The 17,566-nt window shown below is 43.5% G+C and overlaps 1 protein-coding gene across 1 annotated transcript in view; it reads left to right on the forward strand.

Annotated features, from left to right (window-relative positions):
• LOC124802615 (endoglucanase A-like) overlaps window positions 1-17,566 on the forward strand; it is a 123,507-nt gene that overhangs the window by 58,755 nt on the left and 47,186 nt on the right. Inside the window, exon 7 of the mRNA XM_047263501.1 lies at window positions 15,201-15,365. Coding sequence (XP_047119457.1) covers window positions 15,201-15,365 — 165 coding nt within the window. The remainder of the gene's footprint in view (window positions 1-15,200; window positions 15,366-17,566) is intronic.

The following is a 17,566-nucleotide window of genomic DNA, read 5'->3' on the forward strand; positions in this document are numbered from 1 at the left end:
TGCACACACACACACACACACACACACACACACACACACACACACACAACAACAACTGAAAAACATCAGCCAGTCGATGTGGCCGAGAGGTTCTAGGCGCTTCAGTCTGGAGCCACGCGACCGCTACGGTCGCATGTTCGAATCCTGCCTCGGGCATGGATGTGTGTGATGTCCTTAGGTTAGTTAGGTTTATTAGTTCAAAGTTCTAGGGGACTGATGACCACAGATGTTAAGTCCCATAACCAACCATTATCTGGTCAGTATTTCGGTGGCGGTGTGACACAGATTGTCGGTGTTTGATGTACTTTATTTTAGACATCCCTTAAGGTAGTGGCTAGCAGGTGTGCATTTGAGCACGTGACGTTTTGGTATACGATTCCCATCAGGTGGTCTTTCCACATCCGGTGCTTACATAATGTGGCACACATGGTTTTTAAATAATTAAGACGCTCACATCTATCCCATAGACGATAGTCATATTCATATAAGTGGTTACTAGCCCAAGAGTGGTGAAATGGAGCCTCAGGTGACAAGATGAAGTTTAGCTGGTCCGTCTCGACCTTTTGGGATATAATTCCCTTTACATTTATTTGTAGTTGCAATCCAGAGACGACTTCATTCTTGTCCGTTTATGGCATGCACATGGGCATATTAGTAGCTATCTTTTATTTCTTTTTAATTTTCCCCTGTGAAAAACATGCTGTTTTCGCATGTGAAGTGTCCATAAATTTTCTTAGTTGTCTTTTCGGGTCAAGCACGTTTTATCACATCATATCTGTTTAACAATAGCCCTTAATATAAGAGTCGATAATTCTCTTTTGTAGCGTGTAGTGAAATTGACCTCTGTCGATAGATAGAGTATAAGGGCGATGAAAGGGCGTTGCACGTCCCTTCACGCAATTACCATATTTTTTACGCGTAAAACATAATTTGACCTATGCTGGTCATTTTCTATTACATGGCGATGAAGTGGCGTTGTTCGTTCACTCACGCGTTAATTTTAGTAATAAGATAAAAAATTAATCTTGATAATCTTCTTCATTCAGTGCCTGTCATCAATAAGAAGTATATCTACATCATCTGATAAAAACACTACTCGACTATCTGTGCACAGGTTAACCGAGATTATTGCATTATGGCGTTTACATTCTACAGTTTCGCTGTTTTATGTTCTATGTCATCTTCCATTAATAACGATGAGTGCGTTATGCAGCATTCGTTGTGAAAGGGCAGATATATTCTAATAGTGTAAGTCGGGGTAGTGTGTTCGAACTTATATAAATCCATGCATAGTCTGTTACATTTTAGTCATAACCAGGTGCAGAGGCTTCATGTTTAAGATTTTCATCCTTTCTATAAGTATATGGTTTTGGATATAACTGCAGTGTTCCCCGCCATGTTGATTCTCAGCGCGTTATCTAGTCCTACTTAGTTTCACGTGAGCTCCCGAGGCCCACTGCAAAGCGTCCATGGAGACAAGGCGCGCGCCAGAGCTTACGTTAAGTCTTGGTGTTGACTTAGAACTTATGTACCGCAGTTTTAAAATTTTACTTCGCCTGTTCAGGCAGTTTTAGTTTTATTTCTTGACATGCCCTCTTAGGAAAATTATAGATTCCGGTGTATCTTCTGAAGAAGGCTCAATTATTTGGGCTGAAATCTAGGTAAAGGTTGGTTTCATTACCGCAATCGAGGCTGATAGTTTCTTATATATTAGGTTATCACGGTCGCTGACTGTGTTGCAATGTTGAAAGTACAAAAAAGATGAAAAGAACTGTGTGGAGCACTTTCTTTCATCGAATATCAACCGATGAAAAGCCATGTTATGCTTCGTGTCCACCTCCAAACACTTGGTGCAAATATAGGCAAGCTGAATTTTCTGCCACCCTGCATGAATTTACACATAAACATTCTCTTCCTTTGGCAGTAAAGGGGGGCAATCAAGCCTCTTTGCAGAGATCTGGCGAATCCTGACCTGCTAAAGAAGTGTTTACATGGGAAGACCCAGAATGTGATTGAGTCCTTCAATAATTTTGTGTGGTGCCCTGTGCCTAAAAATGTATTTGTTGGCATTATGATTCTAAAGTTAGCAGTGTCTGATACTGTAATAACTTTTAATGGTGGGAACTATGAAAGACTTAAAGTTCTGGAGAAGTTAGGGGTAAGATTTGGACAGAACATAGCTAAAGGACTGCGGTAACTGGATGAATTTCGTGCACGCGAAGCAGAGTTAGCTGTCAGCAAATGACAAAAAAAGCAAGAAAGAAAAGGAGGAGACAAACACTGGGGTATTGTGACTCTGAAGAAGATACAGACTATGGGCCAGGGCAATCTTGTGCATAAAAGACGCAGAAATGTAAGTCTGCATAAGAATATGTAATAAAAAGGTTTTAAATCTGAATATCTCTGATGTACATTTCTTGCAATAAATGACCCGTTTTGTATAAAAAGTACTGATGGCAGAGTCATGAAATTTTCACACCATGCCAAGTGTGAGATTCAACACATATGGAACCAGAATAATTAAAATATCCTGATTTGTTTTGTTTTTATGTTCTTTTATTTACAAAATTCTGTCAAAAAATTGAGAGTTTGAAAAAAAAAAAAAAAGATAACATGCCCCACAATACAATTTTAGTGATAATTCTAGTTCAGTGCATCTAGAAAGGTGGATTCAGTAATTATGGAAAATTGTAAGTTGGTGTCTTGAAAAGTTTCCAAGATAATGGGTCACAAAATTCAGTAATTTAACATTGGCGGCATAGGACATACAGTGTCCCCTTAAAACCATGGCCTGGTCAGATGAGTCCAGATTTCAGTTGGTAAGAACTGATGGTAGGGTTGTAATGTGCCGCAGCTTCCACGAAGTCATGGACCCAAGTTGTCAACAAGGCATTGTGTAAGCTGATGGTGGTTCTGTGCCGGTGATGGTGGTGTTTACATGGAAAGGACTGGGTCATCACGTGCAAACGATCATTGGTTGGGAAAGGGTATGCGGCTACATGGAGATCATCTACAGCCATAAACAGATTTCGTGGTGCCGAACAACGATGGAATTTTTATGGCTGACAATGCACCATATGATCGGGCCACAATTCTTCGCGATTGGTTCGAAGGACGTTATGGACAGGTCGAAGGAATGATTTGGCCACCCATGTCTCCCAACGTGAATCCCATGGAACATTTACAAGACATAATCAAGAGGTCAGTTCGTGCCCAAAATCCTGCACCGGCAATACTTTCGCAGTTACTGGCGGCTGCACAGGCAGCATGGCTCCATATTTCTTCAGGAGACTCTCAGTGAGTTTCTGAGTCCATGCTACGCAGAGTGTGTGCACTATGCAGGGAAAATGGAGCTTTGACGAGAAATTGGCGGTTATGATTTTTGTGATCTCAGTAGAAGTTTCTCTTCACCCTCCACGTTAGCCGAGAGCGCTAATGCGCTGCTTCCTAGACTCGGGTAGGCGCGCCGGCTGCGGACCGAATCCGCCCGGCAGATTACCGACGTCGGCCAGTGTGTCGGCCAGCCTGGATGTGATTTTAGGATGTTTTCCACATCCCGATAGGTGAATACCGGGCTGGTCCCCACGTTGCGCCTCAGTTACATGGCTCGCAGACATCTGAACACGTTCGCATTATTCCATGGATTAAACTAGACGCAGACAGCTGGGGTACATTAATTCTGTCCCGGGGCGTACGGGATGGCGGCATGAAGGGCATCCGGCCACCCCTTAAAACTAAATTTGCCAAATCCGTTCCTAACCGTGCCGATCCTGCGAAACCGCGGGAAAAGGCACCAGCACGAGAAAGAAAGAAGAAAGTGTAAGTTTCTCTTCGCCTAGCTTGAACCTTCTCGTACGTTTACCTGTTGCGCAGACGATTGCCCGAGGTTTCTTTTCGCTTTTGGAAGGCATCGGAAGTGACCATTGAACAACAAAGCTGTCGAGGCGTTCAGCCGCTACGCCGCGGTTCCCCGCAGAAGAGGGGAGCTTAGCGTGCGAGTGCCGTGGTTTCGCTGCCCATTACGGTCCGCCGTAGTGTTTCATTAGCAGCCGCTGGCAGGCGTGGCGCTGCGGTCTCCGGCCCTGCTGGAGTGTACACTTGGCGACAGCTGCGCCTACCGCAGACCTCGTTACACTAATGCGGCTGCAGCGGCCTACGGCCGTACTAACACGACCGCGTTAAGCGCCGATTCCGGTGCTCTCTTATCGTGAATGGCGGGTGTGATTTCAACTATTGCCAGTAACACTGTAAAGAAGGAATACGGCAACGTTACTGCTCATTCAAGGAGACAAGTTTATACATGTGTGTGTGAGTGTGAGTGTGTGTGTGTGTTTGTGTTTTTGTTTGTGTGGTGTCTGTTCATTCTGACCTGGCCAAAAGGACACACACACACACACACACACACACATATATATATATATATATATATATATATATATATATATATATATATATGTGTGTGTGTGTGTGTGTGTATACAACACTTTTCACCATATATATATATATATATATATATATATATATATATATATATATATATATACACGGTGAAACGTGTTTAAACCGACAAACTCTAGGAGGTCGTCGGGGACATCAAAACAAATATTTTTCGCTAATGTCATTTTTTCCTGTAAGGATTATTTAAACCGGTGGAGGTCGTATTACGCTCTTCAGTTGTTAGAGGCCGTATTATGATCTTCAGCTGTTAGAGGGCATATTACGCTCTTCAGTTGTAGGCAACTGCTATCACCAGTGTGGTAGTGCATTGTATCTCTTTACTAATGGAGCGATACACCTGGAGTGAGTACACTGATAGGGTTGGTGCGTACTACGTAGCGCACCACAACGGACGAGCTGCACAGCGGGTTTATCAACAACAATATCCTAATCGCCGTATCCTACATCATACCGTACGAGCTTTGCTGCTGAGTACCAACGTCTGCGTGAGACCGGGTCATTTAGCCGATTACCTGGACAGGGACGCCGTCGCACGGTAAGAACGCTGCAATTTGAGGACGCTGTCTTGCAGCATGTGGAGCGGAATCCTTCAATCAGCACTCGTGCAATTGCACGTAACATGGGGACGAATCAAACGAATGTAAGAACAGTCCTTCGAGAGCAATTACACCGTGTCCACAACCTGGAACCAGTTGATTATCCACCCAGAGCACAGTTTTCGCAGTGGTACCTGGAACAGTGTGAAATGCTTCCTACATTTCCATCCTATGTGTTGTTTAAAGATGAAACAGCGTTCGGGCGTGATGGAGTCTTCAACATGCACAATTCGCATGTTTTGAGTGAGGATAACCCACATGCCACAGTTACTAGCGCTCATCAAGTGCGGTTCTTCGTTATTGTGTGGGTCGGTATTGTTGGGGATTGTTTAACTGGGCTGTATCTGCTACCTAGGCCATTAAATGACAGGCACTATTTCCATTTTTCTCTCCAGAACATTGCCAGAATTTCTGGAAGACGTCCCGCTCCCTACAAGGCAACGCATATGGTTCCAACATGACGGGGCGCCGGCACATTTCAGTCGTAGTATGCGTCGGTTCCTAGACCGACAGTTCCCAGAAACGTGGATTGGCAGAGGTGGGCCTGTACCATGGCCTGCTCGTTCCACAGGTTTGTCCCCTGTGGACTTTTTTGTGTGGGGAGAGATGCGCAACCTTGTTTAAGCAACTCCTGTTGCATCAGAAGAGGATCTGGTTGCCCGGATGATAGTAGCAGCAGCAGAAACAATTCAGGATACTCCTGGGGATTTTCCGCGCGTCGGACAGAACAAGATCCGACGGTATAAGCTTTGCTTACCTGTCAATGGAGGCAGTTTTGAAAATCTACTGTAATTGAAATTTGGTTGTGTAAACCTCTTGTCTCTTGGTCATAAAAAAAATGGAAAAGTATCTGTTGGTTTAATTAATTTGCCACCAGAGGAATCTTCCTCTACCGGTTTAAATACTCCTCATAGGAAAAAGTGAGATTAGGGAAAAACATTTGTTTTGATGTCCCCTACAACGTCACAGAGTTTGTCGGTTTAAATTCTTTTCACCCTGTGTATACGTATATACAGGGTGGTCCATTGATAGTGACCGGGCCAAATATCTCACGAAATAAGCGTCAAACCAAAAAACTACAAAGCACGAAACTTGTCTAGCTTGAAGGGGAAAACCAGATGGCGCTATGGTTGGCCCGCTAGATGGCGCTGCCATAGGTCAAACGGATATCAACTGCGTTTTTTTAAATAGCAACCACCATTTTTATTACATATTCGTATAGTACGTAAATAAATATGAATGTTTTAGTTGCATCACTTTCTTCACTTTGTGATAGATGGCGCTGTAATGGATACAAACGTATAAGTACGTGGTATCACGTAATATTCCGCCAGTGCGGACGGTATTTGCTTCGTGATACACTAGCCGTGTTAAAATGGACCTTGTACCAATTGCGGAAAAGGTCGATATCGTATTGATGTATGGCTATTGTGATCAAAATGCCCAACGGGCGTGTGCTATGTATGCTGTTCGGTATTCTGGACGACATCATCCAAGTGTCCAGACCGTTCGCCGGATAGTTACGTTATTTAAGGAAACATGAAGTGTTAGGCCACAAGTGAAACGTCAGCCATGACCTGCAACAAATGATGGTGCCCAAGTAGGTCTTTTAGCTGCTGTCGCGGCTAATCCGCACATCAGTAGCAGACAAATTGCGCGAGAATCGGGAATCTCAAAAACGTCGGTGTTGAGAATGCTACATCAACATCGATTGCACCCGTACCATATTTCTATGCAGCAGGAATTCCATGGTGACGACTTTGAACGTCATGTACAGTTCTGGCACTGGGCACAAGAGAAATTACGGGACGATGACAGATTTTTTCCACGCCTTCTATTTAGCGACGAAGCGTTATTCACCAACGGCGGTAACGTAAACCGGCATAATATGCACTATAGGGCAACGGAAAATCCACGGTGGCTCCGACAAATGGAACATCAGCGACCTTGGCGGGTTAATATATGGTGAGGCATTATGGGAGGAAGGATAATTGGCCCCCATTTTAGCGATGGCAATCTAAATGGTGCAATGTATGCTGATTTTCTACGTAATAATCTACCGATGTTACTAGAAGATGTTTCACTGCATGACAGAATAGCGATGTACTTCCAACATGATGGATGTCCGGCACATAGCTCGCGTGCGTTTGAAGCGGTATTGAATAGCATATTTCATGACAGGTGGATTGGTCGTCGAAGCACGTTCTCCGGATCTGACGTTCCCGGATTTCTTTCTGTGGGTAAAGTTGAAAGATATTTGCTATCTTGATCCACCGACAACGCCTGACAACATGCGTCAGCGCATTGCCAATGCATGTGCGAACATCACGGAAGACGAATGTTACACATACTGCCAAATGCATTGAGGTTGACGGACATCATTTTGAGCATTTATTGCATAAATGTGGTATTTACAGGTAATCACGCTGTAACAGAATGCGTTCTCAGAAATTATAAGTTCACAAAGGTACACATGCATCACATTGGAACCACCGACATAAAATGTTCAAACGTACCTACGTTCAGTATTTTAATTTATTTTAATTTAAAACACCTACCTCTTACCAACTGTTCGTCTATAATTGTGAGCCATGTGTCTGTGACTATTACAGCGCCATCTGTCACAAAGCGAAAAAAGTGGTGCAACTAAAACATTCACATTTCTTTACGTACTACATGAATATGTAATAAAAATGGGTGTTCCTATTTTAAAAAACGCAGTTGATATCGATTTGACCTGTGGCAGTGCCATCTAGCGGGCCAACCATAGCGCCATCTGGTTTCCCCCTTCAAGCTAGATAAGTTTCGTTCTTTGTAGTTTTTTCGTTTGACGCTTATTTCGTGAGATATTTGGACCGGTCACTATCAATGGACAACCCTGTGTATATATAAGGCCAGACGTCAATGATCGAACTCTTACGGTAAACGGAGAATCGTAGAAATGCTGCAAATAATGAGGATAATCGGCAAGTGGCACTACATTAGTAGTGTGTGGACTAGTTGAAAATTTGCGTGCTAGGATATTGCATGCAACTGCAATTGCCACTGTGTCCAGATGACTGTGATTTTCTGGACAAAAAATGGCTCTGAGCACTATGGGACTCAACATCTTAGGTCATAAGTCCACTAGAACTTAGAACTACTTAAACCTAACTAACCTAAGGACATCACACACACCCATGCCCGAGGCAGGATTCGAACCTGCGACCGTAGCAGTCCCGCGGTTCCGGACTGCAGCGCCAGAACCGCACGGCCACCGTGGCCGGCTGATTTTCTGGACACAAAGGAGCGTCGCCTAGTGTACGGATCGGCGGTAATTGTCTGGTTCTTAATGCGACAGATGATGGCCTTAATTACCTGTACGACTCCCCAACAGATACCTCCTCGCCTGCTCCCCTTTCCGGACTGCTTCATACAAACTAAGACGATCTCCGTGGATTGGCTTTGTGGTCATGCAGTTGTTTGCTGTCGGCGAGAAAAATGTACTTGGTTTTTGTCACTACCTTAATCAACGACATTGTGCAGTTGTCCGCAGTCCCAAATACAGACAATTTTCCTCTAATTTAATTTGTAGTGTCTTTCTTAAATCACTCTGGCGTTGCGGTGTTACTGCAGTGAGGAGTTGATCCACGCATTTTTCACTCTTCGTACAGGTTATTCTCTGATCTCTGGACTGTTCTTCTCAGCGACGTCGGTTTCCTGATGTATTCGATGGTAATAAAATGAAACCTAAAACAGATAAATAAAAAAAATATATAAATTACACTGAATGAAAAATCTTGTCTCCTTCACATGCTTTGTACCTCTACTTCGTGTTCCCTACGCTTTCCTTAGTTCCTGCGGTAGAGAGCATGATATTGTGGTCAGACCTAGTGTTACGGCCGCTGTCCATGTTGCCCCCATTCCTTCCTTTGGGCGCCAGGAAAGTTCCAAAAAAAGGTAGTCTTTTTGACTAAAAAAAGATTTCATTCAATGTCCGCTTGCAGCTAATGTCTGTAATTCCTGTGTGTCTTAATAACCTTTTTATATAAACGTGCAGTGCCCAAACATATTTGACCATAGTTGCTCCATCGTCACTGGGTTCGCATTTTATTAATAAAATTTCTTTAGCGTCTCATTTCCTACAAATGAAATAGTATTCAGCGCCAGTCATCCGTTTTACCATTACAGTTTTCAGTGTTTCGCACTGTTACGAAAAAGTGGTTCAAATGGCTCTGAGCACTATGGGATTCAACTTCTGAGGTCGTTAGTCCCCTAGAACTTAGAACTAGTTAAACCTAACTAACCTAAGGACACTGCGGCTGGCGCACTGTTATGTTCTTGGTACCATTGCAGAGCACAACGCTTTCTCACAGCGGCAGGCTAGGACGGAACATAAACTGTTTGTGGTCCGTTAAGCCGGCCGGGGTGACCGAGCGGTTCTAGGCGCTACAGTCTGGAACGGCGCGACCTCTACGGTGTCAGGTTCGAATCCTGCCTCGGGCGTGGATGTGTGTGATGTCCTTAGGCAGTCCCATAGTGCTCAGTGCCATATGATTTGATCCGTTAAATGTAGACATAGCTTCCGCGGCCGTTGTCACAGTCAGTAAAATTCTTCTGGGTTTGAGGCCACATTGTCATCTGTAAAATTCCGACGTTTCGGCGACTGTTGCAAAGCGCCTTCCCCAGGGTGTATTGCTAACTGCTGTATGAGCACTAGTTTGGACACTTATATTCTATGAAGGAGTGCTGGTATTTTATATGAGGGTGAGGAAGGTAGGGTATTAGGAGTTCATTTTATTGGCCTTTGCACTGCGTTTTGTCATTGACGTTTTTCATTGGAGTTTCCTTCTTTCCATTGGTGGAAGTTGGCGAATAGCAGACTGAGTGGCGACTACAGCGTAGCGCTGTTTACTAACTGCCTAGTATCGACTGGGCCGCGTCAGCGCTCTGTGGGCCCTCCACCGCTGTGGCCTACCGCGCGCCTGTTGCTCTGCGAGAGCTGTCCTTTGGCAAAGCTGTCACAGCTGGCAGAGAAGACTCTGGAAGTCGGTACCCGTCTTCTCTATGTAGTGCGTCGGGTAAGGTCGTGTCCATTTAAGAAATGTACGATGCCGCGCCTGGGATTGATATGTCTCATTCTCAACCGCTCCCTTCTGTGAGGAAGGAAGTCGTGCAGTCTAAGCCCCTTATCAATTACATCCCACTCACCTTGCCATGTACCCAAACGCCAACTTCTAAGTTGACTTATGGTCTGTATCGGTACAGCAGTTATTGTGTGAACCTTATCTAGCGCCGGACGTGGTGGCCGTGCGGTTCTAGGCGCTCCAGTCCGGAGCCGCGCTGCTGCTACGGTCGCAGGTTCGAATCCTGCCTCGGGCATGGGTGTGTGTGATGTCCTTAGGTTAGTTAGGTTTAAGTAGTTCTAAGTTCTAGGGGACTGATGACCACAGCAGTTGAGTCCCATAGTGCTCAGAGCCATTTGAGCCTTATCTAGCTTCCACATCTTTAACCAGTACTTTTCAATTCAGTTTTTGTTTGTGATATCTATGGGGAACCACAGAGAGTGCATCCATTGTGACGGCGACGAAGGCTCCAAGCAGCATCAGCAGGACACTTCCCTGTCCTGGTCTGACAGATGCTTAGTTGGTGACCAGGTTCAGTCTGTGTGTCCACGAGCTAGCTGCCAAACTGAGTGGTGAATCGAAGAGTGCACCGTGGTATGTCCGTATTACTGGTGAGGTTGGCTGTGCTGGTTTGAATTTAGCCTCAGCAGTTTATGTAATTTTTTGGGGCATTTGCTGTGTTTAGCCTTATATGTTCGTGGAGATTCAATTTCTTATCTATATGTACCCTAAAATATGTGTTTGTTTGATGTTTGTATCCCCTATTTTAAATGCAAGATTCCTTTGCAGTGATCATTTCTGTAAAGTGTATGTTGTTTTGTTTTCGGCTATCCCGAGTCTGTTGTTGTGACACCATTGCGAATTTGTTTGTAGTATTCTACTGGCTTTCTCTTCTAGCTGAGCTCTGTTGTTTGCAGTGAATACAAGTAATAGATCGTCTGCATAGCCGACAATTACGTCTGATCTGGGACCCTATTCTGCATCGTTCATACCGATCGGTGTAGTAGGTTAATCTCAGTAGTGTCGTCATTTTCTGTTCTTTATCGAAATATCCTATTCAATAAGATTCTGAGACCTGTTACCGAACGGTCCTCCCACCGATTTTACGATAATTGTACCGAGAGGTTTTGGATTTCGGTATGGTGCTGTTTATCGGTGAGCTGTGGTTTATGTTTACACCTATAATTTGTTATTTTAAACATATTTAGCGGTTTTAGCGTTGGATTTAGTGATTGTGTTACTAAAGAATCACCAGACGATGCATCCAGATGGATAGTGAGTTCATAATAGACTATTGTCCTTTGTTAGAAATATGGTCAGGTTAGGATGTTACTGTCAATGATCACATAAAAAAAGTTTTCGGTGAATATTCTCTCAAAATACGTGTTACTTTTTATGCAAATAAGAGTTTAAAGACCATTAAATATCAAGACATCAGCTCTGCTTACGTATATTACATGAGTGTGAACTGATGTAACTAGTGACTTTGTGTACTTTTTCCCACAAATGGTTTAGTTAGCAACTATCGAAACGTGTTTACAACTTTCAAGTAACAATGGAAAGCAATTATGTGAAGCCTGATATTGGAAACCTTCCCAACTATCACCCATTTATGACTTAAGCAACACCGTTTGGCAAGGAAGTCAGTCTACGTTCCTCTCCACAATAGTGCAAGAATTGAGCTCTGTGTTACTGTTGTTTGGTGTTGCGAAGTGGAATGTTATACGTGTAAGTGAAGATTTTTCTGCAAAGTTTGTTATTACTTACATGTAGAGCGCACTTCCTCAGTAATGATTTCGTGATTTCTGTGTGTTTAAATATATAGAATTGCTGTGAGTGAAACAACCGACAGTGACCTTTATATATTTTCTTGTCAGAAATAGTTCACCATTTTTTCCGAATATGTAGAGATTTCCGAGTATGCGGTTAGACAGAAATCTAAGAGCACAACTTAAAATACTGGGAATGTAATTAGCAGCAGTCATCTTCATAATCTTGCTTGTCACAAGTATTTATCTGCGATCGAATCCTCAACGACAGTAGACACAGATGAAAGATCTCCGCCGTAATATTTTTAGACTGTAGCACCATATACGAAACATTTTCATTCATGAGATGCATGTTATAAACTTCTACGAACTGCAGGAGCTTTGGAAAATGCTTTTTTTCAATTTTGTTTTTAATACCCAAATCGTTGACGTATCTTGTAGGGATGTGGGCTACTTAATCATTTGGATCTCTTGGAGCGAGTTATAACCACATTCTGTTTATCTTCTTATTCGTTGAAATTCTCAGAATCATTTTTGGGTGTTTTTATAGATGTACTAGTACAATGTGGATGTTGTTGTTGTGGTCTTCAGTCCCGAGACTAGTTTGATGCAGCTCTCCATGCTACTCTACCCTGTGCAAGCTTCTTCATCTCCCAGTACCTACTGCAGCCTCCATCCTTCTGAATCTGCTTAGTGTATTCATCTCTTGGTCTCCCTCTACGATTTTTACCCTCCACGCTGCCCTCCAATACTAAATTGGTGATCCCTCGATGTCTCAGAACATGTCCTACCAACCGATCCCTTCTTCTAGTCAAGTTGTGTCACAAGCTCCTCTTCTCCCCAATTCTATTCAATACCTCCTCATTAGTTATGTGATCTACCCATCTAATCTTCAGCATTCTTCTGTAGCACCACATTTCGAAAGCTTCTATTCTCTTCTTGTCTAAACTATTTATCGTCCACTCCATACAAATACTTTAAGAAACGACTTCCTGACATTTAAATCTATTCTCGATGTTAACAAATTTCCCTTCTTCAGAAACGCTTTCCTTGCCATTTCCAGTCTACATTTTATTTCCTCTCTACTTCGACCATCATCAGTTATTTTGTTCCTCAAACAGCAAAACTCCCTTACTACTTTAAGTGTCTCATTTCCTAATCTAATTCCCTCAGCATCACCCGACTTAATTCGACTACATTCCATTATCCTTGTTTTGCTTTTGTTGATGTTCATCTTATACCCTCCTTTCAAGAGACTGTCTATTCCGTTCAACTGCTCTTCCAAGTCCCTTGCTGTCTCTGACAGAATAACAATGTCATCAGCGAACCTCAAAGTTTTTATTTCTTCTCCATGGATTTTAATACCTACTCCGAACTTTTCTTTTGTTTCCTTTATTACTTGCTCAATATACAGATTGAATAACATCGGGGATAAGCTACAACCCTGGCTCACTCCCTTCCCAACCACTGCTTCCCTTTCATACCCCTCGGCTCTTATAACTGCCACCTGCTTTCTGTACAAATTGTAAATAGCCTTTTGCTCCTTGTACTTTACCCCTGCCACCTTTAGAATTTGAAAGAGAGTATTCCAATCTACATTGTCAAAAGCTTTCTCTAAGTCTACAAATGCTAGAAACGTAGGTTTGCCTTCCCTTAATCTTTCTTCTAAGATAATTCAGTAGGGTCGGTATTGTCTCACGTGTTCCAACATTTCTACGGAAGCCAAACTGATCTTCCCCGAGGTCGGCTTGTACCAGTTTTTCCATTCGTCTGTAAAGAATACGCGTTAGTATTTTGCAGCTGTGACTTATTAAACTGATACTTCGGTAATTTTCACATCTGTCAACACCTGCTTTCTTTGGGATCGGAATTATTGTATTCTTCTTGAAGTCTGAGGGTATTTCGGCTGTCTCATACATCTTGCTCACCAGACGGTAGCGTTTTGTCAGGACTGGCTCTCCCAAGGATGTCAGTAGTTCTAATGGAATGTTGTCTACTTCGGGGACCTTGTTTCGACTCAGGTCTTTCAGTGCTCTGTCAAACTCTTCACGCAGTGTCTTATCTCCCATTTCATCTTCATCTACATCCTCTTCTATTTCCATAATATTGTCCTCAAGTACATCGCCCTTGTATAGATCCGCTATATACTCCTTCCACCTTTCTGCTTTCCCTTCTTTGCTTAGAACTGGGTTTCCATCTGAGCTCTTGATATTCATACAAGTGGTTCTCTTTTCTCCAAAGGTCTCTTTAATATTCCTGTAGGCAGAATCTTTCTTACCCCTAGTGAGATATGCCTCTACATCCTTACAATTGTCCTCTAGCCATCCCTGCTTTGCCATTTTGCACTTCCTGTCGATATCATTTTTGAGACGTTTGTATTTCTTTTTCCCTGCTTCATATACTGCATTTTTATATTTTATATTTTCAGCAATTAAATTCAATATTTCTTCTGTTACCCAAGGGTTTCTACTAGCCCTCGTCTTTTTACCTATTTGATCCTCTGCTGCCTTCACTATTTCATCCCTCAAAGCTACCCATTCTTCTTCTACTTTATTTCTTTCCCCCATTCCTGTGAATTGTTCCCTTATTGTCTCCCTGAAACTCTGTACAACCTCTGGTTCTTTCCGTTTATCGAGGTCCCATCTCCTTAAATTCCCACCTTTTTGCAATTTCTTCAGTTTCTTGCAGTTTCAGTTGTACTACACACTATTCTAACTCACTTTCCGAAACGTGAAATCCAAAACACGATGGCAGTGTGAATGAGTATAAGATGACTTCGAAGAATAGCACGCCTGTGCCGCCTGCCAGCCACTTTTTGTTCGTGGCGCTGTGCGCATTCGCGGATCTGTCGGCGCTTGCATTTGATTGGCTTGGACGACGCGAACCGACGACAGCGCTTCGGTTCTTTAGACCCGAACGATATCGCTACCGAAATGCATACTGAATAAAGATGGGACTCTAATTCGAGTACTAGACCGTTCGGTGCTCTTGAGTACCGAAACGATTGGCTCAGTAGCGTGAAAGATACAGAATAGGCACCCTGTCATCTTCGTTTGGAATCTGTAGGAGGGGATCGATTGTAGTGTCCCAGAACATGCGGCAGCAGATCGATTCACGAGGATAGCCTTTGGTAATTCTTTTAATTACTTTCCGGCTGCCCATCCGTCATGCTGTTAAAAATTTTGCAGCGTTTTGTCAGGTCGGAGAGCTACTTGTACATCGCTAGAGGCGCTGTTGATATGTGTGTGAACTGCTACATTCTCGTTTCGCAGGCGGTGCTGGCCAACATCTCCAGCAACGGGCAGTACCTGGAGCACCTGCGCGGCACCTGCAACTACCTGCTCACCAACGAGAAGCGTACGCCCAAGGGCCTGCTCTTCCTCAGCGAGTGGGGCTCCCTGCAGGTCGCCGCCACCGTCGCTCTCATGTGTCTCGAGGTGAGCACGTCCGATGGGTCCGCATTGTGTTACACACGGCATCGTGGGTTTTGCTTGTATGGTCAGCGTAATCCACGGCTGTCGTAACTGGGATTAATGCTAATTGACCGACATGTTACTACAGTCGAAAGTAAATATTCACCTTCGTCGGAGAACGTGCAGATTCTGCAACTTCCAGAAAGATTAAACATGTAAGGAGCGATCGGAAAGTTCCCGTTTGGCGGCGTCGCTGCAGCGCGTATGGAACCAGGCGTTGCTCCGATGTGGACATATAATCACCGCCATGTGGGAAGGGTTTAGAGTAGACTTCGTACGATACCTTACGATCTCCCTTTAAATATGACGGTCCGAGACTCGAGCCTCCTTGCTTTTCGAGGGGAACGGCGCTACTGACGGAGCTGTCCAGCTGTGTGGGAGAGTAGTGAGAAGTGCGTGAATAGCTCAGTCTGTAAATAATTGTCCGTGAAAGGCAAGCTTCCTGGTTTCATGTCTCAGTCCAACAAGCAGCTTCGAAATAAACTTATACACTACTTAAAGTAACTTACGTTAAGAACAACAACACACACATACCCACGCCCGAGGGAGGACTCGAATCCGTGACAGACAGGGCGCCTCAAACCGCGCGGCTAACCCTACCTTCAGGGAGGTGCAGATTTCTGGGTTCGTGTCTCTGTCCAGCACACCTTTTTTTTTTTTTTTTTTTTTTTTAAAAAAAAGCCACTCCGTGAAACACAGAAAATTAATTCTACGAGTAAGACTTAATGCATAGTAAGCTATATCTTTGTGATGTCCTTACTGTCAGGGGTGCCTTTTCCGAAAAATTATGCAAGAAGTCTTTCAAAAGTAGAAGCATTCTGGAATAAAAGAAAATAGATCTGAACTATTGCAAAGAGGTGAGGTATGAGAGAGGAAGGAGGTCGCGAGTCAGGGTTTGATAACTTACTCGGTAAGACAGTTGCCCCCAAAAAGAAGTCAGCCAGGTGTGAGTTGTGGACCTGCACAGAGTTTTAATCTGTCGTGAATTCTGAGTACTACTTCTGTATGTGCTGATCATGAATGAATTTGAAGAGCAGTACTTCAGGCCTGGACAGGGGTCTGTGAAATCCCTTGCTTCTGTCAGACAAATCTTCGAAAAATATCGTTTATTTTATTTAACTACTGCCCTCTGTTAATGGGATTTGGTAAAATTTCGGACCTCCTGGGATCAGTCATTATTTATGCCTGAATGTACCAAATACATTTCCTATGCATTATGGCTTACATAAGCCAATATGGTACGCCTGCACCAAACATTAACGTTGCACTGACTTTTGCACCCAACGAATTCTGCTACTAATCATTGTATCTCCAGCGAAAATTTAATGGAGAATGACAAAACAATAGTTTTTCATCACATTAACATCGTTTTGGGACAGCATTACTAAACGAATCCGTTTAGAACTGAGTTCTGCAATTCCATCAGCACGGGCGCTGTCCGTTATCAGAGAATCAACTGCGATTCTTGCTTGTTATTGGTATGAATCAGTGTTCCATTGGTAAAGGGAACTTATAATCACAGATTGCACCAGTGGTTCGTGTGTCCTCAAGTTTCATTGTTAACCCTCGTCTCCGTATTGTCTCATCACATTAGTTCGCTCTTGCTGATAGGCTGCTCAGTTATCTACCCAATTACCAGATTCGAAAGGCGGGCTACCTTCGCGCCTTCCCGGACACATTGCGTCAACTACTTGCATCCACGAACTGACGCTTGCCACATCTCCAACGAAACCCCACACTGAGCACTTGTAGTGCGAGGTACAGACTTGGAGAGAAGCTCTGTGACTGAGGTGCGTATGTCTTCAGCATGTCTTGTAGTTTCTGCACAGTTGTCTTTTGAAACTCTGGATGTACTTACTAACAATGCAGTCAATCCTACTCCCCACGCCCCAAATTCCTCGGAAAACGAAACGGAGGGAATATTCTTTTCGTGTGGTTACTTTTGACTATGACATTAATTAAAATAAAAATACATTAATGTTTTTAAAATAAAATTGGCAGTCAAAGAGTTAATGCATATGCGGAAGACACGAGAGCAATAATAAATAGATGGTGTGGGAGATTCCTCTTCAGTCTTCGATGGCTCACCTGAAGGTGACTGGCATGTGGCGAGTTAATTCATGACGGCTGGCAGTGAACCCGCAAGTTCTTTGAATATTAACACA

The sequence above is a fragment of the Schistocerca piceifrons genome, chromosome 6, assembly GCF_021461385.2.
Source record: "Schistocerca piceifrons isolate TAMUIC-IGC-003096 chromosome 6, iqSchPice1.1, whole genome shotgun sequence".
Lineage (NCBI taxonomy): Eukaryota > Metazoa > Arthropoda > Insecta > Orthoptera > Acrididae > Schistocerca > Schistocerca piceifrons.